The 26,336-nt window shown below is 43.8% G+C and overlaps 1 protein-coding gene across 3 annotated transcripts in view; it reads right to left on the bottom strand.

Annotated features, from left to right (window-relative positions):
• Positions 1 to 16,160: 16,160 nt before the first annotated feature.
• vwc2l (von Willebrand factor C domain containing 2 like) overlaps positions 16,161 to 26,336 on the bottom strand; it is a 40,031-nt gene continuing 29,855 nt past the window's right edge. For all 3 annotated transcript variants that reach the window (XM_048534738.2, XM_048534737.2, XM_048534736.2), the window contains one exon: positions 16,161 to 16,935. In XM_048534738.2, coding sequence (XP_048390695.1) covers positions 16,784 to 16,935 — 152 coding nt within the window. In that variant the 3' untranslated portion in view covers positions 16,161 to 16,783. The remainder of the gene's footprint in view (positions 16,936 to 26,336) is intronic.

Genomic DNA, 26,336 nt, shown 5'->3' with positions numbered 1-26,336 from the left:
AACTAAAAGAAGGCTATACTGAAGCCACCGATTAATTAGCAGAAGACAGTAACAGAAAGAGAACTGCACATTGATGGACTGTCGACCTGTGTTCGTTTGATCAACAAATGAGACAGCACAGAAGGTGACCATTTGACTCATTGTGTCTGCAGCAGCTCTTTGGGTAAGTTACTCAACTAACCCTACTCCCCTCCCATTTCCCTTAGCCTTACAATATCTTTTCCCTTCAAGTATTTGAACCAACTCCCTTTTGGAAGTTACTGTTGAATTTGCTTTCACTGTTTTCAAGCAGCGCATTTCTGATCCCCGCATTTCACTGCATAAAATACCTCTCCTGTCTCAAAAATACCTTAAATCCATGAATCCTGATCGTCAGCTCTCCTGCACTGGTTGAGACCATCATTTGCAATGGTTGAATAAAACAATAGTCCAAAAGTGAGTAGCTGCATTCATTAAGAACTCAGAGAAAAAAGAAATCATCAACCATAAATTACTTTGTAATTACTCCACAGTTAGAATAATGCAGGGGAGAGCCTGTTATGCAAGGAATATTAAATAAATGCCTGATTGAAAAGGTGATAAGTTTGCATTTGCAGCTCCCTTGCTTTGCCTCATACTGTCTATTCACCCATGAAAGGAGTGTGCATGTCACTCCACATCACCACCTAGAGGCCAGTATCTCAACTACATCGTGACAATCACTAATAATAATGAACAGGTTATGTTGATATAGCAATTGACGATGTTAAAGATAAGTGAAAGGTGGAACTGGCAGCAGGAAGCAATGTTTGTGGATGGAAAGTGTAATAAATGTGTAAAAAGTGCAGGTGAAAGTATGAATTCAGCCCGCAATCATCTCATAAGTATCAGAATGGTTGTATGTGCATACATGGTCCACAATATTGTTCAACACACTCCCTGACCTTCAAATTAAAAAAAAACATGCAGCTGAAAATTTCCCAGAATTCGGCTAAGAGCCAATTTCAGAAGATCTAACGGAGGGCCTGAACTACTTTTCTCAGGCAATGTGACACTGTTCAGCTCATTAAGTATTCACTCACCCCACCCACCCCAACACACAACCTTTCTCCCCACACAGGCCCAGCTCTTGTGTTTAGTTGTGGTGGATGTTTATGCTCGTTTTGGGAAATTCCTGCGTTCAACAAGTGCACCATATTTAACGTCTAGTTGTGTGCTATGTCAAACACAGCCAAACTGGTCTGCAGTAGATCAGCAGGTCAGTGCTGCACCCACAGACTGGAGGAAACAGCAGTGTGATGGAAGGCCTTCAGAGCTTCACAAGGATCTTCTCTCTGCTACCTCGCGCTCACTCTAACTCTACCACTGCAACCACCTCTGACCAGCTGCCTGTCTCTCTGCACATCTGCCAATGTGGTATACTGTATCCATTGTACCCGGTGTGGCTTCCTCTACATTGGGGAAACCAAGCGGAGGCTTGGGGACCGCTTTGCAGAACACCTCACCTCGGTTCGCAATAAACAACTGCACCTCCCAGTCGCAAACCATTTCCACTCCCCCTCCCATTCTTTAGATGACATGTCCATCATGGGCTTCCTGCAGTGCCACAATGATGCCATCCGAAGGTTGCAGGAACAGCAACTCATATTCCGCTTGGGAACCCTGCAGCCCAATGGTATCAATGTGGACTTCACCAGCTTCAAAATCTCCCGTTCCCCCACCGCATCCCAAAACCAGCCCACTTCGTCCCCTCCCCCCACTGAACCACACAACCAGCCCAGCTCTTCCCCTCCACCCACTGCATCCCAAAACCAGTCCAACCTGTCTCTGCCTCCCTAACCTGTTCTTCCTCTCACCCATCCCTTCCTCCCACCCCAAGCCGCACCTGCATCTCCTACCTACTAACCTCATCCCACCTCCTTGACCTGTCCGTCTTCCCTGGACTGACCTATCCCCTCCCTACCTCCCCACCCATACTCTCCTCTCCACCTATTTTCTTTTCTCTCTATCTTTGGCCTGCCTCCCCCTCTCTCCCTATTTATTCCAGAACCCTCACCCCATCCCCCTCTCTGATGAAGGGTCTAGGCCCGAAACGTCAGCTTTTGTGCTCCTGAGATGCTGCTTGACCTGCTGTGTTCTTCCAGCCTCACATTTTATTATCTCTGTCTCTCTCTCTCTCTCACTTTCCCAGTCCTGCCTGTCTCTCTTTCTCTCTCTCCCCAGTATCATCTCACCCAGATCCACTCCGCCCGGCCTCTTAGCTTCCAAATCAATCACTCGGGATGGCTCATCGCCTCTCCTGGCTGAGTAAATACCAGGCCTGGCTGATGATAGTCCCTCCTGACTGGACTAGGGTACCCTTAATCTTTTAGATGTGGCCAGGGGCTGTGCATTTGATATGTGAGCTACTGCCACATGCAGTAGGTGTGACATTGATGTAACATGGTCCCGTTTAACAACATTTCCGCTCCCCCAGCCCACCCACCACACCGCCCCCCCCCAACCAACTGAGTGTTCATTGTTGGAAGCCATGACCAACTGTCTGGCTTTGTGTCTGTGCTAAAAGGCAAGGCAAGACAAGGAAGGCTGTGAGCATCAAAGTCGGCTCAAGTGCGAGAGACCCAGGCAGCATTCTGGAGACCCGGTCTCGAATCCCGTCATGGTAGAATGTGAATTCATAAAAATCTGGAATTGAGACTCTAATGACGACCATGAAACCGTTGTCAACTGTCGGGAAAAACCTGTCTGGTTCACCAATGCCCTTCAGGGGAAGGAAGCCGCCACCCTCACTTGATCTGGCCTATGTGTCACTCCACAACAATCTGGTTGACTCTTAACTGCCCTCTGGGCAATTAGAGATGGGTCACAAGTGCTGGCCAGTCCAGCGATGCCCTCATCCTGTGAATGAGAAGTGAGTGAGCATTAAGAAAGCAATCCAAAAGCCCCGTGACGCACACTGTTCTGATGCATAAAGATTGGAGCTTGTCACCCAGTCTGAAGTAGCCTGGCAACAACAGTGTAACATTTTCTGCTCCAAAGCACTTTATTAAAGTGCTGCACTGTATTATACATCAGTGCAAGGTGTGCTATGATGATGTGGGGAGGATAGTCCAAAGCCAACCTCTAAAGTAGATGGACGATGCAGGCGGTCACTATCCAAGGAATGTGCCCCGAGGGGCTGGGGAATGTCGGCCAAAGTGTAGGCCTAGAGTAGACAATGGTGATCTGCAGCCACCAGGTATCCACTCAGTCTTGCAATTCAGGGCCTGGCACCATGTAGTTTTTAGGAAATGCCATCTGCATTGAAGCGAGGTGAGATGAGGTAATAGAGAGATGGTAATGCTTGTCAATAAAATCCTCACCACTCACCAGTCTGATTCTCACAGGCCATTGAAACCTTAAGCAGACAATCTTTCTTCTCTTGACTTTGAGAATCTCGATTTTTTTTTCATTTTAGCCATATTTTCCTAACTTTCTCACCATTGTCTACGTTGTTCAGAGGCTTGGAAAATTCAGCCTTTGCCTGATCACTAGGGAATAATCTATGTTGTTGTAGGTTAAATCCCTTAGTCCATCAGAATTACAAACCACTTTGACTCCTTTAGAGAATTTGCAATTATACGGTCTTACAGCCGTACAGCATTTTAACAGACCCTTCGGTTCAACTCATCCACACAAACCATAATCCCAAACTAGACTAGCCCCAATTGTCTGCATTTGGCCGATTTCCCTCCAAACCCTTCCTATTCACATACCAGTCCAAATGTTTGTTGAATGTTGTAACCGTACCTGTATCCACGGTCTGGAAGTTCATTCCATGTACGAACCACTCTCTGTGTGAAAAACCTGCCCCCTAGGTCCCTGTTAAAATTTGCTGAATCAGGAATGTGCTGGCAAGGTGGATTAGCCATGGGAAAGGCAGGGTTACACAGATTGGGTAGGGAGATGGGGTCTGGGTGGGATGCTGTATGGAAGGTCGGTTTGGACTCGATGGGCTGAGTGGCATGCTTCCACACTGTGGGGATTCCGTGATTCTATGATATAACGGAGGAAATGGTCCATATTGTGGTTTTAAACAACTCTATCAAGCTGGCTGAACATGGAAAATCTCTGTATGTCATGGTGAAGGATAATTGAATGCAGAATGTTCTCACAACCCTTTAAAGGAGCTGTCCTTGGTTTTGCTCATATTCGAAGACCAATGAGACCAACTGGTCATTCTTTCAGAGTGCTAGCACAGGGAACATGGGATGAAAGGCCTCTTTTTGTCTCCTATGATTCTGGGATGCCCTAGGAGGTTTTTTGAAGTGATTTAATCAGCTGCTGCTTTGGCCTTGGTTAAAATTGGTATTCGCTGGGATCACTAACTTGCATTGACTTGGAAGTTCCTGTGCAGCCTTTAAAATTACTGTCCCGCCTGGGAGAAAGGGAACAGCACTTGGAGCTGTCAGTTCACTCTCTAACAACTTCACAGCTGAGTGTCTCGGAGAGGGAGGAAACCTTTCAAAGGAAAGAAGAAGACGGGTGACAAATACATGAATAGGATGGGAACAGAGGGATACAGTCCCCAGAAGGGTAGGGGGTTATAGTTGTGATGGGCAGCACGTTGGTCAGTCTTGGAGGGCCGAAGGACCTGTTCCTGTTCTGTAATTTTCTTTGTTCTTGTTCTGTTATTCTGCTTGGAACAGGGTTCCAAAGTGTCACAGTAAACAGTCGCTATTTTCTACTCCAGGGGATGGTGGGGAAGGCCCGTGGTCAATCTTTGTGACCGACCACCAACTGTACTCTTTAAAAGGCCAGCCAATGGCTATTGTGACAATGTCAAGGGTGGCAATTGGTGCAGCCAGGCTGGAAGAGGCACCGAAAGTAGCAGGATCCAAATTTTGCTGCAAATATCACAATACCATGGTGCCAATCTGAGAGCAGCGTGGAATTTACTGCCACAGAAGTCTGTGGAGGTCAGGTCATTGAGTCCATTTAAGACTGGGATAGATAGGTTCTTGACTGTCAAAGGGATCAAAGGTTACAGGGAGAAAGTGGGAGAATGGGGTTGAGGAACTTATCGGCCATGATTGAATGGCGGAGCAGACTCGATGGGCCGAATGGCGTAATTTCTGCTCCTATGTCTTGTGGTCTTATGATGTCAGCTCAAGCTTTCTCTTACACCCTCCTTGCTCCTCTTGTAATTTTTGGCAAGTGTGTCCATGGCTGTAAAAGAAAATGACCTAGACAGAATTGCCAACTCAATAAAATAAAACAGCTTGAGCTAGAAGCTGCCGTCAGAACACAAAGTTATCAAATTGACCTTAAAACAATAAAATCTAATCCAGCAACTTCATACAGTACTTTAGGAGATGCCAGACAGTCAATCTAATCAGCGCAAAACCTGTTCTAGCCGATATTGTTAATTTGGACATTGTTAGCTGAGAATGTTACTGCCCATTCAAGCCTCTTAGTATTTTATTGGTAGATTTGAAAGCTACCACTGGTGTTATTAATGGCTGATACGAAAGAGGTTGATGTGTTTTTAAACATGATTCCCTTGTGTTGAAATTCTCAAGGATACAATCTAACATTACTCTTCCCGTTATGAACAAAAACAGCACGTTGGCTGATTCAAGTCTTGAGTTACAGTGAAAATGAAGCTAACATCCATTCGGCTTTTATTTGGTACCATTATTCATTTTCTGATAGATGTGCTGCTTCAAATTCCAAGAGGGATTACTGTTTAAAATGGTGCTGCCTGGTTTTGATGCTGTTTGATCAGTGGCCCAGGGCATCACTCCAGGAACTAATAGGGAGGTGATGGCTTAGTGCTATTATAGCTGGACTGTTAATCTTGAATCCCAGAAAGCATTCTGGCGACCCAGGTTCAAATCCTGCCATGGCAAATGGTGGAATTTAAATTCAATAAATATCTGAAATTAAGAGTCTAATGATGATCAGGAATCATCAGGATGTTAGGGAAAAAACCCACTGGTTCACTAATGTTCTTTAGGGAAGGAAACGGCCATCTTTACCTAGTCTGGCCTACATGTGACTCCAGACTCACCACAATGTGGTTGACTCTTAAACTGCCCTTTGGGCAATTAGGGACAGACAAATGCCCCTCATCCTGTGAATGAATAAAGAATAGAAGACATAAGGTTATTGGGATAAGGGGCATTTTCAGCCTGGTGACCTGCAGCTACTGGAAATGCCAGTCAGAATAGTGATGGGGCCACAAAATCATTTACAATAACTTGGATGAGGGAAGGGAACGTATTATAACCAAGTTTGCAGGTGACACAAAAATAGGTGGGAAGGGGTGATGAGGATACAAAGAATTTGCAGAGGGATATAAACAGGTTAAACGAGAGGGCAAAAACCGGGCAATTGGAATATAATGTGGGGAAATGTGAGAGTTTTCGCTTTGGCAGGAAGAATAGAGGAGCTGAATATTATTTAAATTTTTGACAGCATGCAGAAAGCTACAGGTTAGAGAGTTTTGGGAGTCCCCGTGAATTAATCACAAAAAAGGCCAGCATCAAGTTTAGTGGGTAATAGGGAAAGCAAATGGAACATCAGTGTTTATTTCAAAAGCAATGGGTTATAAAAGTAGGGAGGATTTGCTAAAACTGTACAGACCCCAGCTGGAATACTGTGAACAGTTTTGGCCCCTTGTGTAAGGAAAGATACACTCGCATTGGAATCAATCCAGGGAAGATTCACTATCTGATACCAGGTACGGAAGGAGTGTCTTATGGGGAGAGATGAGTAGATGAGGCCTGTACTTAATGGAATTTGGAAAGATGAAAAGTGACCTCATTAAAACATGCAAGATTGTTCTGGGACTTGGCAGGTTAGGTGTGGAAGGGCCGTTACCCCGCTATGGGACATTCTTGGATCAGACAGCATTATTTTAGAACAAGACATTGCACATTTAATATAGAGTTGAGGAGGAATTTCATCTCTCAGAGATCTGTGGACTATTTATCAGGATTGCAAAGGCTGGGTTGATAAGTAGATTCAGTATTAAGGGAATCAAGGGATATGGGGAAAAGGCAGGAAAGTAGAGTGGAGGTTTATCAGATCAGCCATGATCTCGTTGAATGGTGGAACAGTCTCAATGGGCTGAATGGCCTGCTTCTACTTTATGTCTTAGGAACCTATGGGAACATCTTCACCCGCCTGCCTGTGCCCACTAGATACTCTCAGACCACGCACCCTCGGGTCTGGGTCCCCACCTCCCCTACCCAGATTTCATTCCTTCAGGCTGTCTCTGAGTGATCCAGCCTCCTTTCGAAAGGTTCCTCATCTTCAGCAATTCAGGCTGCATATCGCATCACTGCTATAGATAGGTTCATGATTATCAAGGGGGATCGAGGGTTATTGGGAGAATAGGGTTGAGAAACTTACCAGCCATGATTGAATTGTGGAGCAGATTCGATGGGTTGAATGGCCTAATTTCTGCTCCTATGTCTTATGGTGTTATGGATGATCTGATCAGTAAGGTTGCAGATAACATGAAAAATTGGTAGGGTTGCAGAGAGTGACGAAAGTTGACAAAGGATATGGCAAGCTATTGACCAGTTGGAAAGTTCAACGGAGAAATGGCGGATGGAGTTTAATCTGGGCATGTGTAAGGTGATGCATTTTGGGAGGCCAAATGCAAGATGAAAGTATACAGTAAACGGCAGGTCCCTTGAGAGCATTGATGTACAGCAGGACCTTGGGGTCCAAGCAAGTGGCAACACAAGTGGATAAGGTGGTGCAGAGGGCATACTTGCCTTCATCGGTTAGGACATTGTATGCAAAATTATGAGAGGCATAGACAGGATGGATAGTCAGAGCTATAAGTCCAGACTGTAAATGTCAAATACTAGGGGGCATAGGCTTAGTTGAGAGGGGGAAAGTTTAAAGGATATGTGTGAGGGAAGTTTTTAATACAGAGGGTGGAGGGTGCCTAGAACGCGCTGCCAGGGCAGGTGGTAGAAGTAATTCCAACAGCAACGTTTAAGAGGCATTCAAACAGACACAATAACAGGTAGGGAATAGAGGGATATGGACCACGTACTGACCGATGGGATTAGTTCGGAATGTCATCATGGTGAGCACAGATGTGGTGGGCTGAAGGGCCTGTTCTGTGCTGTACTGTTCTATGATTTAATGTGTTAGTTGTGACATATTACTGTAGACATAACTGCTTGTAAAAGCTTGTTGAACTGTAAGGTTGCTCTCTTACTTATACCCCTGTCCTGTCTCCTAAGTTGCACTAACTCCCATTTATCCTGCTGCCTGCTAAACTTTGGTCCAACAAAGCAAATATGTAAACATTCTTACTTTAGTTTCTCAGTCCTTTATGGCCTTGTCCCTCTGTTCTAATAACCCACTGAGACCTTGGTACTCCTAAAGTACTCTAGTACTTCTCTAGCGCCTTCAGTGTTCCCAAATTTCATCTACCATTGGCTGCCTTATCTTCAGTCACCAATGCCCGACGTTAAGGAACTCCTAAAACACTCTGTCGGTTTTCCCCCTTAAAAAACATTCCTGAAGACACCAATCTCAACATCTACTGATGACACTCAATGGAGAATAAAATGTTTCTACCTGTCATCTGATGGATGAGTTAGGTTAGAATTATCCCACGCCCTAACATAAAGCCAGGGTAACCGATGAGTAAATCTCTGATTATTTTCCAGGATGGGGAGCATTGCCACTGGGGCCAAAATTTACTTTGAAGAACAAGTCCAGCCCTAGAACCTGACATCTTTCATTTTGGCGACGATCAGATTTGGGGCATTCCGGGATTCGCGCGTGCGGCTCCTGGAGGTTGCTGGATAGGCAAATGATCAGCTGCCTCCACTGAAATGGATCTTAGGAGTTCGGAGTACGGAGATCAGCCCAAGGAAAGGCAGGTCTGATTTGTTTTGGAAACTTCGGGTTCCTCTTTGGAAAACTGGGATATGTTTAAGGATACAGCCCCAGAACACCATTGGGATGATGGGCTGTGATCTTTTTGGTGAGGGGGGTTGAACATCTAGTATCCTTTGGTGGTTAGGTGTCCTCAGTTGGCGGAGGGGGTGGGGGTGTGCAGGTTATAAGGTGACCTTTAAGATAGTTAACTGTGAAAACAATTGTGCATAATGATGCATAAAGTGTCCTACTTGTCAAGATTTAGATTTTATTGCCACGTGTACTCAAATATAGAAGCACAGGAGTACCATGAACAGCAAACAATGTCATCACACACATCTTAAGTAAAAAATAACAGCTAACTAGGTACAACAATGTTAGTTTACAAAGTAGCGAGAGAAACAGAGCTAAACAGTTAAGCGTTACCTTCATAGAATAAATAGACAGATAAGGAAATATGATAATAGTTAACATTAAAGTCTCTCTTAATTTAAACTGGAAATTAAAGGAATTAAAAGTTCAGCAGTCTTTGATGAGTTCTCGGCCTATCTCGCTCTCTGGGAGATCTCAGCTGTTGTTCTTGACACCGCTGATGCAGATAACCAAGGGCTCTCCCTCTCCACTCACTCCCTGCGTTGGGCCGCACCGCCACGCTGCAGCTGAAGATTTGGCAACAAATTATGACCTGGGATGACATGTCTGGAAGTCTCAAAATGCTGGTGCTACCATTGACCAGAAATTGGCCAGCCATATCGACTATGACTATGAGAGTAGGTCAGAGTCTTGGAATTCTGTGGTGTCTCATTAGTTGACTCCTCAAAGCCTCCCCACCATCTACAAGGGACAAGTCAGGAGTGCGATGGAATACTGTATCAGAAGTAATGGGAACTGGAGATGCTGGAGAATCCGAGATAACAAAGTATGGAGCTGGATGAACACAGCAGGCCGAGCAGCATCTTAGGAGCATGCTGCTTGGCCAGCTGTGTTCATCCAGCTCCACACTTTATCTGCGATGGAATACTCTCCTCTTACCTGTGTGGGCACAGCCCCAACAACACTTAAGAAGCTTGGCACCATCCAGCAGCCCACTTGATTGGCACCACACCCACAAACGTCCACTGCCTCCACCACCGACGCTCAGTGGCAGCAGTGTGCACTACCTAGAAGATGCACTGCAGAAATTCACCAAAGATCCTTTGACACCAGCATTGAAACTCACAACCTTCACCATCGAGAAGGACCAGGGCAGCGGATACTGGGAACACCAGCTGCAAAACTTGCCTCCAAACCACAAACCGTCCTGACTTAAAAAATATGTCGCTGGGTCAAAATCCTGGAATTCCCTCAGCATTGTGGATGTCCCTGCAGGTCAAGGACTACAATAGTTTTAAGAAAGAGGTTAACCACTTCCCTCTGAAGGACAATTAGGGTTAGTCAATAATTGCCAATAATGACCATATCCCAAGAAGGAAATTTTTAAAAAAATTCACCTGTCCGAGACCCACATTACTCAAATTTCCATATCACAGCCTATTCTGCATTGAGAAAAGCACTGCAGGTCTTGCTTGCAGCTTGCTGTCATTGACATTCTGGATGGGAGTGGTTGTGGGTTTCAATAGTACTGTCAAAGAAGTCTCGGTGATTGTCAAAAAGCATCTTATAAATGCTACAGAGATAATGGGAACTGCAGATGCTGGAGAATTCCAAGATAATAAAATGTGAGGCTGGATGAACACAGCAGGCCAAGCAGCATCTCAGGAGCACAAAAGCTGACGTTTCGGGCCTAGACCCTTCATCAGAGAGCTCTCTGATGAAGGGTCTAGGCCCGAAACGTCAGCTTTTGTGCTCCTGAGATGCTGCTTGGCCTGCTGTGTTCATCCAGCCTCACATTTTATTATCTTATAAATGCTACATGCTGCTGCCAGTGTACCTCAGTGGTGGAGGGTGTCAATGTTGAAGGTGGTTCTTTGCCAGTCAAGTGGGCTGCTTTGTCGTAGGTAGTGCCAATGCCTTTTGTAATTGCACCCATCCAGGACACTCAATGAGTTAGCATGGTATGTGATGGGGGTAAGGATGCTGGGTGGAAATTGGCGTAACAGTCCATGGGAGATAGGTAGATGGGCATTGGATGGGTTAGGTGGTGTGAAGGGCCATGGGAATGGGTACAAAACATAGCTTGGCATGGATGGGGAATGTAGAACGATGGGATGTGTGCATAACGGATGTTTTCTGTTTCAATATTTCTTGTGAAACTTTGAACACAGTGCCAGAGTCTTTAGGCCAGCTTTCCGATCAGCATTCCTTGGGAACTGGCACCTCTTAGGGTTTTGTGTGGACAAGTGGCCCGACTCCCAATTCTCTGTGTGAAAATCTAAATCTTCATCCTGTGGCAGGGTAGCTATTCCAATGCATTGAAGATCCTTGAAATGTGGTTTGGCACCTTCTTTGGGAGGAAGTGAAAATGAAGAGAAACTATGAAGGAGCTTGCACTCAGTAACATCAGTACTGTTTAACATAGAACATAGAACAGTACAGCACAGAACAGGCCCTTCAGCCCACAATGTTGTGCCGACCACTGATCCTCATGTATGCACCCTCAAATTTCTGTGACCATATGCATGTCCAGCAGTCTCTTAAATGTCCCCAATGACCTTGCTTCCACAACTGCTGCTGGCAACGCATTCCATGCTCTCACAACTCTCTGTGTAAAGAACCCGCCTCTGACATCCCCTCTATACTTTCCTCCAACCAGCTTAAAACTATGACCCCTCGTGTTAGCCTTTTCTGCCCTGGGAAATAGTCTCTGGCTATCAACTCTATCTATGCCTCTCATTATCTTGTATACCTCAATTAGGTCCCCTCTCCTCCTCCTGTTCTCCAATGAAAAAAGTCCGAGCTCAGTCAACCTCTCTTCATAAGATAAGCCCTCCAGTCCAGGCAGCATCCTGGTAAACCTCCTCTGAACCCTCTCCAAAGCATCCACATCTTTCTTATAATACGGCGACCAGAACTGCATGCAGTATTCCAAGTGCGGTCTAACCAAAGTTTTATAGAGCTGCAACAAGATCTCACGACTCTTAAACTCAATCCCCCTGTTAATGAAAGCCAAAACACCATATGCTTTCTTAACAACCCTGTCCACTGGGTGGCCATTTTAAGGGATCCATGTATCTGCACACCAAGATCCCTCTGTTCCGCCACACTGCCAAGAATCCTATCCTTAATCCTGTGCTCAGCTTTCAAATCCGACCTTCCAAAATGCATCACCTCGCATTTATCCAGGTTGAACTCCATCTGCCACCTCTCGGCCCATCTCTGCATCCTGCCAATGTCCCGCTGCAGCCTACAACAGCCCTCTATACTGTCAACGACACCTCCAATCTTCGAGTCATCTGCAAACTTGCTGACCCATCCTTCAATCCCCTCATCCAGGTCATTAATAAAAATTACAAACAGTAGAGGCCCAAGGACAGAGCCCTGTGGAACACCACTCACCATTGACTTCCAGGCAGAATATTTTCCTTCTACTACCACTCGCTGTCTTCTGTTGGCCAGCCAATTCTGTATCCAGACAGCTAAGCTCCCCTGTATCCCATTCCTCCTGATCTTCTGAATGAGCCTACCATGGGGAACCTTATCAAATGCCTTGCTGAAGTCCATATACACCACATCCACAGCTCAACCCTCATCAACTTTTCTAGTCACATCCTCAAAGAACTCGATAAGTTTTGTGAGGCATGACCTGCCCCTCACAAAGCCGCGTTGACCGCATTTAATCAAGCTATGCTCTTCCAGATGGTCATAAATCCTATCCCTCAGAATCCTTTCTAACACCTTGCAGACGACAGACGTGAGACTTACTGGTCTGTAATTGCCGGGGATTTCCTTATTTCCTTTCTTGAAGAGAGGAATTACATTTGCCTCTCTCCAGTCCTCAGGTACGACTCCAGTGGAGAGCGAAGATGCAAAGATCTTCGCAAGTGACGAAGCAATTGCATTTCTCGTTTCCCAAAGCAGCCGAGGACAAATCTGGTCCGGACCTGGCGACTTGTCAATCTTCATGTTTGACAAAATTTTCAACACATCAGCTTCCTCTATCTCTATCCATTCCAGCATGCACACCTGCTCTTCAAAGGTTTCATTCACTACAAAGTTCGTTCCTTTCATAAAGACAGAAGCAAAAAACTCATTTAGGGCTTCCCCTACATCCTCAGACTCCACACACAAGTTCCCTATGCTATCCCTGATCGGCCCTACTCTTTCTTTGACCATTCACTTATTCCTCACGTAAGTGTAACATGCCTGTGTTCTCCCTAATCCGTTCTGCCAAGCCTTTCTCGTTCCCCCTCCTGGCTCTCCTCAGACCATTTTTGAGCTCTTTCCTCGCCTGCCGGTAATCCTCTAGAGCTGAGCTTGACCCTAGCTTCCTCCACCTTATATAAGCTACCTTCTTCCTTTTGACGAGAAGCTCCACCGCTCTCGTCATCCAAGGTTCCTTTATCTTACCCCTTCTTGCCTGTCTCAGAGGGACATATTTATTCATCACTCGCAACAACTGTTCCTTAAACAGTCTCCACATGTCTATAGTGCCTTTACCATGGAACAATTGCTCCCAGTCCATGCTTCCTAACTCATGTCTAATCGCATCATAGTTTCCTCTTCCCCAGTTAAATATCCTCCCATTTTGCCTAATCCTCTCCTTCTCCATAGCTATGTAGAATGTGAGGCAGTTATGGTCACTATCACCAAAATGCTCTCCCACCACAAGACCTGATACCTGCCCCGGCTCGTTTCCGAGCACCAAGTCTAGAAAGTCTGAAATATTCCACTGCAAACCACAGAAAAGATTTACTTTTGATGATATCTTATAACATAAACCTCATGAAATTAATTTCAATTGTTACGAAGGAGCAAATTTATATACAATAAAGTCCCACACAAAATGAGTTAAATAACCAGCTATCACCAATGAGTTTTGATAATGCAGGGAAAGGCATGCTGGCCCAGAAATCATTGGTGGTCTTTAGCTCAGAACTATAATTAATAGCACCATTCACACCTTACCTGATGCTGTTGTTGCCGTCTCTAGTGTAGTAACCTACCTCACAAACTCCATCCCCGACTGTTTCATCTGAAGGATAGTACCTCCAACAAATCAAGACTACCTCAGTGAAATGTTAGTCAATAATTTCTGCCAGAGGGGGACTTGAAACTGTAGTGATTGTAACGAAGTCAGCCAGGTTGACCTCAGAGAATATGAGTCCCCTGAATGGGGTGGTTAACCTGGTCCAATCAGGGAGCCCTGGCTGACAGACAAGAACGGGAGTGTCAGACATTCTGTTCACTCTGAGAGCTGGCTCTGACGGAGCTGGATTAGTGTCAAGGACTTTCCACATGTAAATAAATTATGTCTTGGTAACAGGGTACCGGCCTCTGTGGAGTTATTTCAGTGGCGATGAGAGTGAGATTAATGATGTAACCACACAAAATCGCTGACTAGCTGAAGCCCAAGTGGACTTCAAACAGGCACTACAATTGACTTTATCATTAGAAAATGTGACAAGTGGAACATATGAATTGTCGGGGATTCTGATGGAAGTGGACCATCCTTGGCAGTCCGATTGAGCTTGGGGAACAGCACTTGAGTGAAGGCAATTCCTTAGCTTCACTCAGTGCATATCCTGAAAAGAGGGACTCTGGATCAGACCACAGCAAAGCCCTAAAACAAAGCCAAGCCTCAGCCAAATGGTTAAAATTTTCTTCAGGATCCGGGCCTGCGAGCCATTGCAGTTGCTACTGGTATGCGGACCCGAGACAGCAAAGGGGTCCCATTAGGCCTAAATTGAGTAAAAGAACTCATAGGCCAGTATTGAGGAGAGTGTATACCCTGGAAAGCCCACCTACATCTGGTTTGGAACAGTTAAACTGCTTAGCAACATCCAAATCAGAGCCAATCCAAATAAAGGTCTTTTAAATGGTGAACCAGTTCTAATGGAGGTCAATAACAGGCATGGACATTTCAGTGATTGCAGAACTAGTCTTTAACAAAATTTGGTTTCAGATTTCAACCTTAAATTCGCACAAGACCTTAGCTGTACCGAGGACCCTTTACAAATTAAGGGTACAATTTCAGTTCCAGTCTCTTATGATAGGCAGTTGGTTCAGTTACCACTGACTGTAGCAAAAGTCTCAGGCCCATGCTCGATGGAGCAAAATTGGTTGAGAAAGATTAGCCAAGATTGGTTCAACATTTTTCAATTAGAAAATGGCTGCTTGAGTGAAGTCCTAATGAAATATTCAGAAATTTTTCAGGACTGTCTAGGGACTATCAAAGGAGCCAAGGCTACCTTGCATATTGACCAGGAAGCAATTCCATGATTCTGCATGGCCTGCCCAGTACGGGCAAAAGGAAAGGCCAGAAATCGGAAGGCCGGAAAACAAAGGAATCATGAAACCAATTCATTGTGGAGTGGGCAGCACCGGTCGTACCAATTGTGAAAACCAATGGGTTGGTTCACCTTTGTGGGAGTTTTAAACAAATAGTAAACCACATTTTGCAGCTGGATAAATAACCAATATCTCGCCTAGAGACTTTATGTGCAAAGCTGGCAGGGGGGGCTGTCCCTGGATATGAACCTTGCACACTTGCAATTACAGTTATCTGAGGATTCCCAGAAGTATGTTACAATTAATACCCATAAGGGTTTGCACCAATATATGAGGCAGCCATTTGGGGTATCATTAGCCTGTGCTGTTTTTCAGGGGACAATAGAGAACATTTTACAAGGTGTACCCCAGGTCACCATTTATCTAGATGACGTGCTAATGATATAAAAGGCCAAAATTTGAGCACTTAAGAGACCTTGAACGTAGTCTATAGATGTTTTTCCCAGACATCCAATTCACTCTGAGAGTTGGCTCTGAAGGAGCTGGATCAGTGTCAAGGACTCTCCACGTGTATATAAAAGGTGACTTGGAGACAGTTTACCGGCCTCTGTGGAGTTATTACAGAACCCACGACTTTTCACCTCAAAACGGAGAATGCTAGCTACTGAGACACAACTTAGACTTGCACATCAAAGAGTACAATATTCACCTTGTCACTGATCATGTGTCTAGGTCAAATTCAGGTACGGCTGCGTTCCTCCCTACTAATTAGTCAATATTACAACCTCAGCAGCCGAAGCAGTAAACAGTCTGTGTCTGCCACATTGATGTGCCATTTGGAATAAAAAAGGACAACTAAAACAAATTCTGCAGAATGTCACAATTTATATTTAACAAAATAATATATTTTATAATATATGCTTATTTGCCACACTAAGTACAGTTGCGCTATAATTCCACATTGTAAATTATTTTCATTGGAATATTTTCATTTACATTTTCAGGCACAACATCAGTGTATAAGACTATAAAATGAACATTCTTTTCAAATGACAGCTTCCCTCCGTTGATCATCAAGTGAAGATGAAGCAGACAGCAGAAGTGTAGAGAAAATCACTGAACTAAATCCAGAATTTCTAAATGTATCACAGTTTGCCTGCAAACAACCTCTAATGGTAAGTGCAAATGGGCAGTAGAGTCAAGGACAGGGAGATATCCTTAAGGTGAGACAAGAAGCGATAGCAACAGACCTAAAAATTGCAAAGTGAAAACTCCTCAGTAATCAGCAGTCTAAAAGTCAATTTAATCTTCAAAAAGAAATGGCACCCACAGGTAGAATGAGATGATCGACAATGTAAAAAAATAGTGTTTCACCAAACAGTGTTTGCACCAGGAATCTAAATCTTCTGGTGACTATTGCAATGGATAGAGCTAGGTAATTTTTTTTTGGCTATACAGCACACTGAGGTGCTGCTTTGCTGGCAGTTAGTTATCAGCGGAACAGTTTGCTGCATCTTTCAGGTCACAGGCGTTCACATTCGCGTTTGACACATGTAGCTTGTCGTTCTGTCTTCCACCAGTCCCCATTCTGAGAGCAGTAGCATATGGTGCAGTCGTCTACTTTGACTTCCTTCCCTGCTGGGATTATTGTGGAGCCTGCGAAACAGTTGGGACCTAAACAAAAAAAAAGTGCAGAGGACACCAGGGCACAACGTATTAGTAATAGGGACAACCATTACATCGCTAAACTAAAAACTGCACATCTAAAAGCGTGAAATCCGAATCTGGAGATAAAAACTGGTGAGTCAACATCTGCATAAATGCCAGGCTGATGCTTCGGGTACGCAAAACATCACAGCCTGCCTCTTTACAGACATCCATAGTGTTCATCTCCAGGTTCAGCAAATGCTTTCTCCCACTTGAAACACTTCTACATTCAAGATGCTTTCAGTAAAGTCATAAAAACCTTAATATGGGTACTGAACTCAAAATACAGATACAGCTTATCTTTATAAACTGGTCTTTAACATATTTAGCATATTTAATTAGATAGTGATTTAATGTTCTATTAAATTGAAACAGTTTAGTTTTAATCTCTCACCGGTTTATTTGTTACTCTGAATTCACTGTCATGTAGACAGATTTAGCTAAACATCACAACTTGATGTTTTGTTCACAGGCACATTTCATGTATAGACATGGATCCAAGTGCTGCTAAAATAGTTATGAATTATTTTAATTCATCATTCAAAGTATGTGGGTGTTGCAGCCTGGGCCAGCACTTACTGCCCATCCCTAATTGTTTTTGAGAAGGTGTGTCGAGCTGCAGTCTATGGAGGGGTAGATATACACACTGTGCTGTTAGAAAAATAGTTCCAGCATTTTGACCCAGTGATAGTGAATGAATGGTGATATAGATACAAATCAGGTTGGTGTGCGACTTGGGGGGTGGGTGGGGGGTATCATATAGTACAGAGGTCTGTATCCCCAAAGATAATGCTAAATCTACACTTGACTCACTTTCCAGCACTAGGCCCATAGCCTTGAATGTTTTGAAATTTCAAGTGCTCATCAAAATATTATTTAAAGGGTGCGAGGCTACACACCTCAACTATCCTCCCAAGCAGGTCATTCCAGGGCCTCACCACAGTCAGAGTGAACACCTTTTTCCTCGAATCCCCTCTAAACCTCCTTCTTTCCACATTAAAAGTGCGCCCCCTTGTTCCTGACCCTTCAATTAAAAAGAATAGTTGCATTCTGTCCACCCTGTCCATACCTCTCATAATCTTACATACCTCAATCAGGTTCTCCTCACCCCAACCTTCTTTGCTTCAAAGTTGATTCAGTCCCTTTTCATACTAAAGACCTCCACCCGAGGCAACATCCTGCCCAGGCCTTTCCATAAATGGGCATGGAGAGCTTTCAGTATATCTGGTGCTAACCTATGTAACCAATCATGATCAGTAGTGGCCACTTCTGGCTGGATGGTAGAGTCATACAGTCAAACAACACAGAAACAGACATTGAAACATAGAAAACAGGAGCCAGTGGAGACCATTTGGCCCTTCGAGCCTGCTCCACCATTCATCATGATCACTGCCGATCGTCCAACTCAAGAGACTAATCCTGCTTTCTCCCCGTGACCTTTGATCCCATTCACCCCCAAGTGCTATATCTAGCCACCTCTTGAATATATTCCATGTTTTGGCATCAACTACTTCCTGTGGTAAAGCAATTCCACAGGTTCACCACTCTTTGGGTGAAGAAATGTCTCCTCATCTCCATCCTAAATGGTCTATCCTGAATCCTCGTATTACAACCCCTGGTTCTGGACACACCCACCATCAGAAACATCGTCCCTGCATTTACACTGTCCGGACCTGTTAGAATGTAGGTGTGGCCTCAGCAAGGCTCTGTACAACTGCAACAACACATCCCAGCTCCCACAGTCGAAACTTCTTACAATGAAGGCCAACATACCATTTGCCCTCTTTACCGCCTGCTGCACTGCACAAGGACACCCAGGTCTCACTGCACACTCCCCTCTCCCAATTTACAGCCATTCAGGTAGTAAACTGCCTTCTTATTTTTTGCTTCCAAAGTGAATAACCTCACATTTATCCAGATTATACTGTATTTGCCATTGATTTGCCCACTCATCCAACCTGTCGAGATCATGCTGAAGGATCTCTGCATCTTCGTCACAGTTCACCCTCCCACCCAACTTGAAATGATCTGCAAACTTCGAGATGTTACATTTTGTTCCCTCATCCAAATCATTAACATATACTGTGAATAGCTGGGGTCCCAGCACCAAGCCCTGTGGCACCCCTCTAGTTACTGCCTGCCAATTTGAAAGGACCCATTAATTCCTACTCTATTTTTTTTCTGCCAACTAGTTTCCTATCCAATTCAATATACTTTCCCCAGTGCCACATGCTTTAATCTTGCACAATAATCTCTTATGCGGGACTTTGTCAAATGCTTTCTGAAAGTCCAAATATACCACATCGACTAGCTCCCCTTGTCAACGCTGCTAGTTATATCTTCATAGAATTCCCCTTCATAAATCCATGCTGACTCTGTCTGATCCTGTCATTGCTTTCTAAATGCTCTGTTATAAAGTCCTTGATAATAGATTTGAGAATTTTCCCCACTACTGATGTTAGGCTTATTACTCTATAATACCCCATTTTCTCTCTACCTCCCTTTTTGAATACTGGAGTGACATTAGCTACCCTCCAATCTGCAGGGACTGTTCCACAGTCTACAGGATTCTGGAAGATGACCAATGATTCCAATTTTTCTACAGCCACTTCCTTACGTACTCTGGGATGTAGATTATCAGGCCCGAGGGATTTATCTGCCTTCAATCTCATTAATTTTCCCAGCACCATTTCTTTACTAACGTTGATCTCCCTCAATTCTTCCTGGTCATTAAATCTTGCATTCTCCAACATTTCTGGTATCTGATTTGTGTCCTCTTTTGTGTAGAAAGAGCCAAAGTTTGCATTCAGTTCCTCAACCATTTCTTTCTTTCTATTGTACATTCTCCCATTTCTGTCTGTAGGGAACCCACATTTATCTTCACTAATCTCTTACTCTTCATGTTCCTATAGGAAGTCTTAGCGTCAGTCTTTATGTTCCCTGCAAACTTACTTTCATACTGTATTTTCTCCTTCTTAATCAATTCCTTGGTCATTCTTTGCTGAATTCTAAACTGTTCCCAATCCTCAGATTTATTATTTTTCTTGGCCAATCTGTTGGCTTCTTCCTTGGATTGGATATTATCTTTAATTTCCTTTGTAAGCCATGGATTGGTCCTCTTACCCATTTTGGTTTTGCAACAGACAGTAATGAACGGTTGGTGCAGTTTCCTCATGCGTTCCTTGAATGTTTGCCATTGTTTATCCACTGTCATCCCTTTGAGTAACTCTCCCTAATCTGTAAAGGCCAACTCACGCCTCGTATCTTCATAGTTTCCTTTATTAAGAATCAACACCCCAGTCTCCGAATCAACAACCTCACTCTCCATCTTGATAAAAAAATTCTATTATATTATGGTCGCTCATCTCCAAGGGGTCTTGCACAGCTAGATTGGAAATGAATCCCTTCAAATTACACAGTATCCAGTCTCAGTTGGCCTGCTCTCTAGTTGGTCCAATAGTCCACATTGACCAAGTTTCCAAAACTAAAATAGTCCCATTTGCCTTAATTAAGCCCATATCTCTCTAATTCTTAGCTCTTTATATACTTGTCCAAATATCTTTTAATTGTTGTAACTGTACCTGCATCTACCACTTCCTCTGACAATTTATTCCACATTCAAACAGCCTTCTGCATGAAAAAGTTACACTTTAGGTCCCTTTTAAATCTTTCTCCACTCACCTTAAAAATATGCCCCCTAGTTTTGAACTCCCCACCCTAGGGAAAACAAAACATCGCTTATTCAACTCATCTATGCTCTTTATGATTTTATATGCCTCTCTGAAGTCACCCCTCAATCTCCTACAGTGAAAAATGTCTCAGCTTATTGGGGTTCCCCTTATAACTCAAACCCTCCAGTTTCAGCAACATCCTGGTAAATTATTTTCTGAACCCTCTCCAATTTAATAATGTCCTTTCTATAGGCGGGTGAACAGAACTGTACACAGTACTCCAAAAGTGGCCTCACCAACATCCATCCTGTGCAACCTCAATATAACATCTCAAGTCCCATATTCAATGGTCTGAGCAATGAAGGCAAGGATGCTAAATGCCTGCTTAACCACCCCGTCTACCTGCGACACAACTTTCAAAGAACTATGTACCTGAACCCCTTGGGTCTCTTTGTTCAAGAGAGCCCTGGCCATTAACTGTGTAAGTTCTGTCCTTGTTCACTTTACCTCGCATTTATCCAAGTTGAACTCCATTTACTAAGCCTCAGCCCACTGGCCCAATCAATCAAGATCTCGTTGTAATATTAGATAACCTTCTTCATTGTTGGCTATACTGCCAATTTTAGTGTCATCTACAAACTTACTAACTATGCCTCTTAAATTCACATTCAAATTGTTTATATAAACGACAAACAACAGTGGACCCAGCACCGATGCCTGCGGAACACTCCTGGTAACAGGTCTCCACTCCAAAAACACAACCCTCCACTATCGTTCTCTGTCTCCTACTGTTGGGTCAATTTTGTATCCAATTGTCAAGCCCTCCCTGAATCCCACTTAATCTAACCGAGTCTACAATGCGGAACTTTGTCAAAGGCTTAACTAAAGTCCATGTAGACAACATCCATTGCTCTGCCCTCATCGATCTTTTCCTTTACATCCTCAGAAAACTCAACTGAATTTGTGAGAGACGATTTCCCATGCACAAACCCATGCTGACTACCCCTAAAGTATTGAAGAAGTAGATGAAGATAGTGAGGCACTTTCCTGGCACTGGCATTTGACCTTTGAGAACCACGAAATATTTTCTTTATGCTGAGTATGACTCAAACCAGCATTAGGATTCCACCTGATTCACACTGAATCCTGTTTTGCTGCTTAATGCTCCGTTTCATCAAATGCTGCTTTGATGTCAAAGTCAATCACTCCGATTTTACCTCTGGAATTCAGCTCTCTTGTCACATTTGAACAAAGGCTGTAATGAGGTCAGGAGCTGAGAAATCCTCATGGAACTCGAGCTGAGTGCTAGCAAGCAGGTTATTGCTCAGGAAGTGCTGCTTGATGGCACTGTTGATTATCTCTTCTTTACTGACGATCGAGAGTGGAGAGATAGGTTGGTAATTAGCCAGTTTTGATTTTTATTTGTTGTTGTAGACAGGATGGATCTTGGCACTTTTCCACATTATCCGGTGGTTGTCAGTGTTATATCTGTACTGGAACAGCTAAACTCATGTATAGCTAATTCAGGAGTATACAGTTCCAGTACGATTGTCCAGGGCACACTGCTTTTGCAGCATCCAGTATCTTCAGCTGTTTCTTGATATCACATGATGTGAAAGAAATTGGCTGAAGACTGGCATCTGTGATGCTTGGAACTGCTGGAGGAGGCTGAGATGGATCATCCACTTCTGTCTGAAGATTGTTGCGAATGCTTCAGCCTTACTGATATACTGTCCCCGCTCCCCCCGCCAATTACTGAAGATGGGAATAAGCGTGGAGACTCCTCTTCCTGCTTGTCGCTTACCTGTCCAGCACCATCCACGACTGGACGTGGAAAGACTGCAGAGGTGGATTTGATCCATTGGTTGTGGGATCACTTAAGCCTGTTCTTCATTTGCTGTTTATGCTGTTTGGCATACAAGCAGTCCTGCGTAGGAGCCTCATTAGGTTGACACTCCAGTCCTTAGTATTCTTACTTTGATTCATGAGATCTACCAGACCATGAGCGTACAGATTGGCGTTGTATATAGTGCTGTTGCTGATGATCAATAGTACCTCACAGTTGCAAGTAAGAGGCCACTCAGCCCACTCTGATGATTGAGGCATGCAAATGTTTCTTTTCAAGTTGATATCCAAATTTCTTTTGGGACATTATTAACAAATCTGTTTCACTCACCCTTTCAGGAAGTGTGTTCCAGACTATAACAACTCATTGTGTGGAAAGAAAATTTCTCTTCATCTCTCACCTGGCTTTGTTCTTTTGATACATGCCTTAAATAACAAACAGAGCACCAGTTCTCACACTGACCCATGGAAGACCTTATTGCTTGCTTTAATCTAGTCTGAGAAACACCCACTCTCCAGTACTCTTGTCTCTTACACAAAAACATAAGTTGCTGGAAAAGCTCAACAGGTCTGGCAGCATCTGTGACAAAAAAATCAGAGTTAATATTTCGGGTTTTGGGGAAGGGTCACTGGGCCCAAAACATAAACTTTGACTTTTTCTTCACAGGTGCTGCCAGACCTGCTGAGCTTTTCCAGCAACTTTTGTTTTTTGTTCTGGATGTACAGCATCCGCAGTTCTTTCAGTTTTTACTCATCTCTAAGCCTATTTAGTATCTGTGTGGCCACCACACAAGGGCTTCCATGGAAGAAAACTCTTTAAAAATTAAAGGGCTTCAACTATAACATAGATAAAGCATTACACATTTCATTGTTGTGTGTCTGAGAAGAAGGGCGGTCAGATGTGTTGCGAGCAAATGAAAACTTCTGTTGACTTTGTAGAGTTAACAAATTGATTTATACAGCCACAAAATCTCTGAGATATGGTTTGATTGCATGTTTCACTTCTAATAACTTGAATATGCAGGGCTTTCTGTTAATTCAGCAAGCCAATTATAGAAATAATAAAGCTGATGTTAGAAGTCACCCAGTTTTAAAGTTACATCATATTACAAAGGGAAATGCGGGCAATTTTCAAGATAAAAGCCATAAATAAAAGATAGTCAGTAATAAAAAAAATTCTTGCTGAATTTATCAGAGAGAGAACATAAATGGAACTTGCTATCTCTGGGAACAGCTGAAGTGAGTAGCATAAATGCATTCATGCAGACGCTCATAGGTGGATTTCTAGATGCTAAAGGCACCAAGGGGGAAGACAGTGGGAGTATGGTGTTAAGTAAAGGATCGGCCACAATCGTACGGAATGGCACAGCAGGCTTGATGGGCCAAATGGCCAATTCTTTCCCTATTTTGTGATGCCTCTACATAGGTCAGATTATTACACGTGGGAGAAAGGAATATAAAAAAAAAGGATACGGGGAGATGAGATAGGATGGGAGGTGGTTCGAATGTTTAGTTGGTCCGAGTATCCCATTTCCATGCTGTGCATTCTGTCCAGTTCCTCATTAGTTCTGAATAGGATCACAACCATGGAATGGTAGTTATGGTGGAGCACAGTCACAGCACGCACAACAGTATAAAACAGCCAAGCCAAATTCAAACAGTACTTATTACAAGCGATGAGAGTTACTCGTACGTGATTGCAGGGTAGTAATCTAAATATGAACATTAAAAAAAAATTGCTGGAGAAGCTCAGCAGGTCTGGCAACATCTGTGGAGACACAGAGACAAAGTTAACATTTCAAGAACCATATGATTTCTTCAGAACTCAAATGAACAGACTGGGCGGGTGGGGTGGGGGGTGGTGCGGGAATGGTGGGGTTGCACCAGACTCGAGACATTAACTCTGCTTCTCTCTCCACAAATGGTGCAAGACCCACTGAATTTCCACGGGAGTTTTAGTGTCCCCCAGCCACAGTATTTGGATATTAGTCTAATCCTGAGGCTTGGGTATGTCCAAAATTGGCCTTTTGTTTCATAATTTCACCTGAACCTGTTGACTGTATTAGCATTTTGTGATTGGATATATATATCCATTGGTTGTCTGTCCAAATGTGCCACATGCTCTTTCTAAGGCTATCACTTACATCCTGTAAACCTATCACAGATATAGATATTAATAAATGGCCCTACTAGGATGGGAAGGTTGGTCATCCTAACATGGCTATGGAAGACTAATAACTCGAATGCTAAAGCAAGCAGCGAGATCTTTCCCAAGCAGTCTGAAAGCTGATATCGTTGGCAGGTTATTGTATATATTCTTTTGCTACACAAATTCTGATAGATCTTTAAATGAATTGCGCAGCAATGCACCCTGCTGTTAACTATTTTCCAGTAATGCATCATTGCAAAACATTTGAATTATTTGCTTGAAGCTTTGGTCCAGCATTACGGATTGTGTGGGTCATAAGATTATTAATTACACCTAAAGAATACCAATACAAAAACATAATTGTGTTATGGATGATTTCAGCTAATTTGTTACACTGCATTTTTCTGAAACTACTGCATTCATTCTTTCTCATTCTCACCTCAATACTCAACTTACTCCATACTAATGTATACTAAGTTAGCACCATAGAATGATGATTCTGTACACTTTTTACTGTACTCTTGCTTTTCAGCACATGTGACACTAAAATCTAAATCTAAATCTAAAACATGTCTCTTATTTCTCTGTTCTGCAAAGCCAGTATCTTGTTCAAAGTAGTAGAGCTATCCAGCTACAGCACTGGCATCTACCCGGCAATGTGGAAACTTGCCCAGCTATATCCTCTGAACAAAAAGGAAGACAAATCCAACGTGGCCAATTACAGCCCCATCAGTCTACTCTTGATCATTACTGAAACGAGAAAAGAGGTCATCAACAGTGCTATCAAGCAACACTTGCTTCACAATAACCTGCTCACTGATGCTCGGTTTGCTTTCCAGCAGGCCCACTAAACTCTCGTTACAGCTTTGGCTTAAACATGAACAAAACAGCTGAACTTCAGAGAGGAGGTGTATGTGACTGCCCTTAACATCAAGGCTGCATTCAACCGATCAAGGAGGCCAATAAAACTAGAGACAATGGAATTCTAGGGGCAAGTTCTCAGGTGGTGGATGTAAAGGCCCAGATTTTCTAATCCTGGATGCCCACATGGGAAAGTCATATTTGTATTTGGATCAGTACAGTGCTGGAAATTTCCTGGCAAGGAGATTTCTGTTCTGAACCTGGCAGCAGACCAGATCAGATGGATAGAGATGAGTGGGGTAAGGTACCGGGTGGTTGAGGAGTTAAGTGCTATGGAACAGGATGAGTAGGTAGGTTGAAGGGTCAGGTGAGTGCCCGTGCCACCCACTTTCATCTTCTTTAATACCTTTCCCTCTCTCATTGCAAGGGGCTGGGAGAAAGCAGCATCAGTTGGGCTGCTAGACTGCCCAACATTCATCCTCTCACTTCTCACGTGGACAGCATCCAGACAGTAGGCTCCTGGATTGATATCAGAGACTGATACACCAGGGCCACCCCCAGCGAAGGCTATCGCTTTTGAAAAGACCGAGGTCTGTTGTCTGCCACGACAGGCTTCCTGCCTTTGTCCCAGTGATAAACATCAGGGTACTGAAGAAATAATATGAGTCTGGTATCTCTGACTGAGGAGGCAAAGTGCAACAAGTCAAGGCAAGGCAATGCAAGGCTGGGATGCTGTGTGCATCCAGCTAGGCTCAGAGTGTGTGTGAATTCTGAAAGCAAGTGATAAGCCTGGAGATGCAGTCTGATCCAGCCTAAGGGTGGCTCAGTGGTTAGCCCTGCTG

Source organism: Stegostoma tigrinum, chromosome 7 (assembly GCF_030684315.1).
Source record: "Stegostoma tigrinum isolate sSteTig4 chromosome 7, sSteTig4.hap1, whole genome shotgun sequence".
In the NCBI taxonomy this organism is placed as follows: Eukaryota; Metazoa; Chordata; class Chondrichthyes; order Orectolobiformes; family Stegostomatidae; genus Stegostoma; species Stegostoma tigrinum.
The sequence above is the reverse complement of the archived record's forward strand: the minus strand, read 5'-3'. Positions and strand labels throughout refer to the sequence as shown.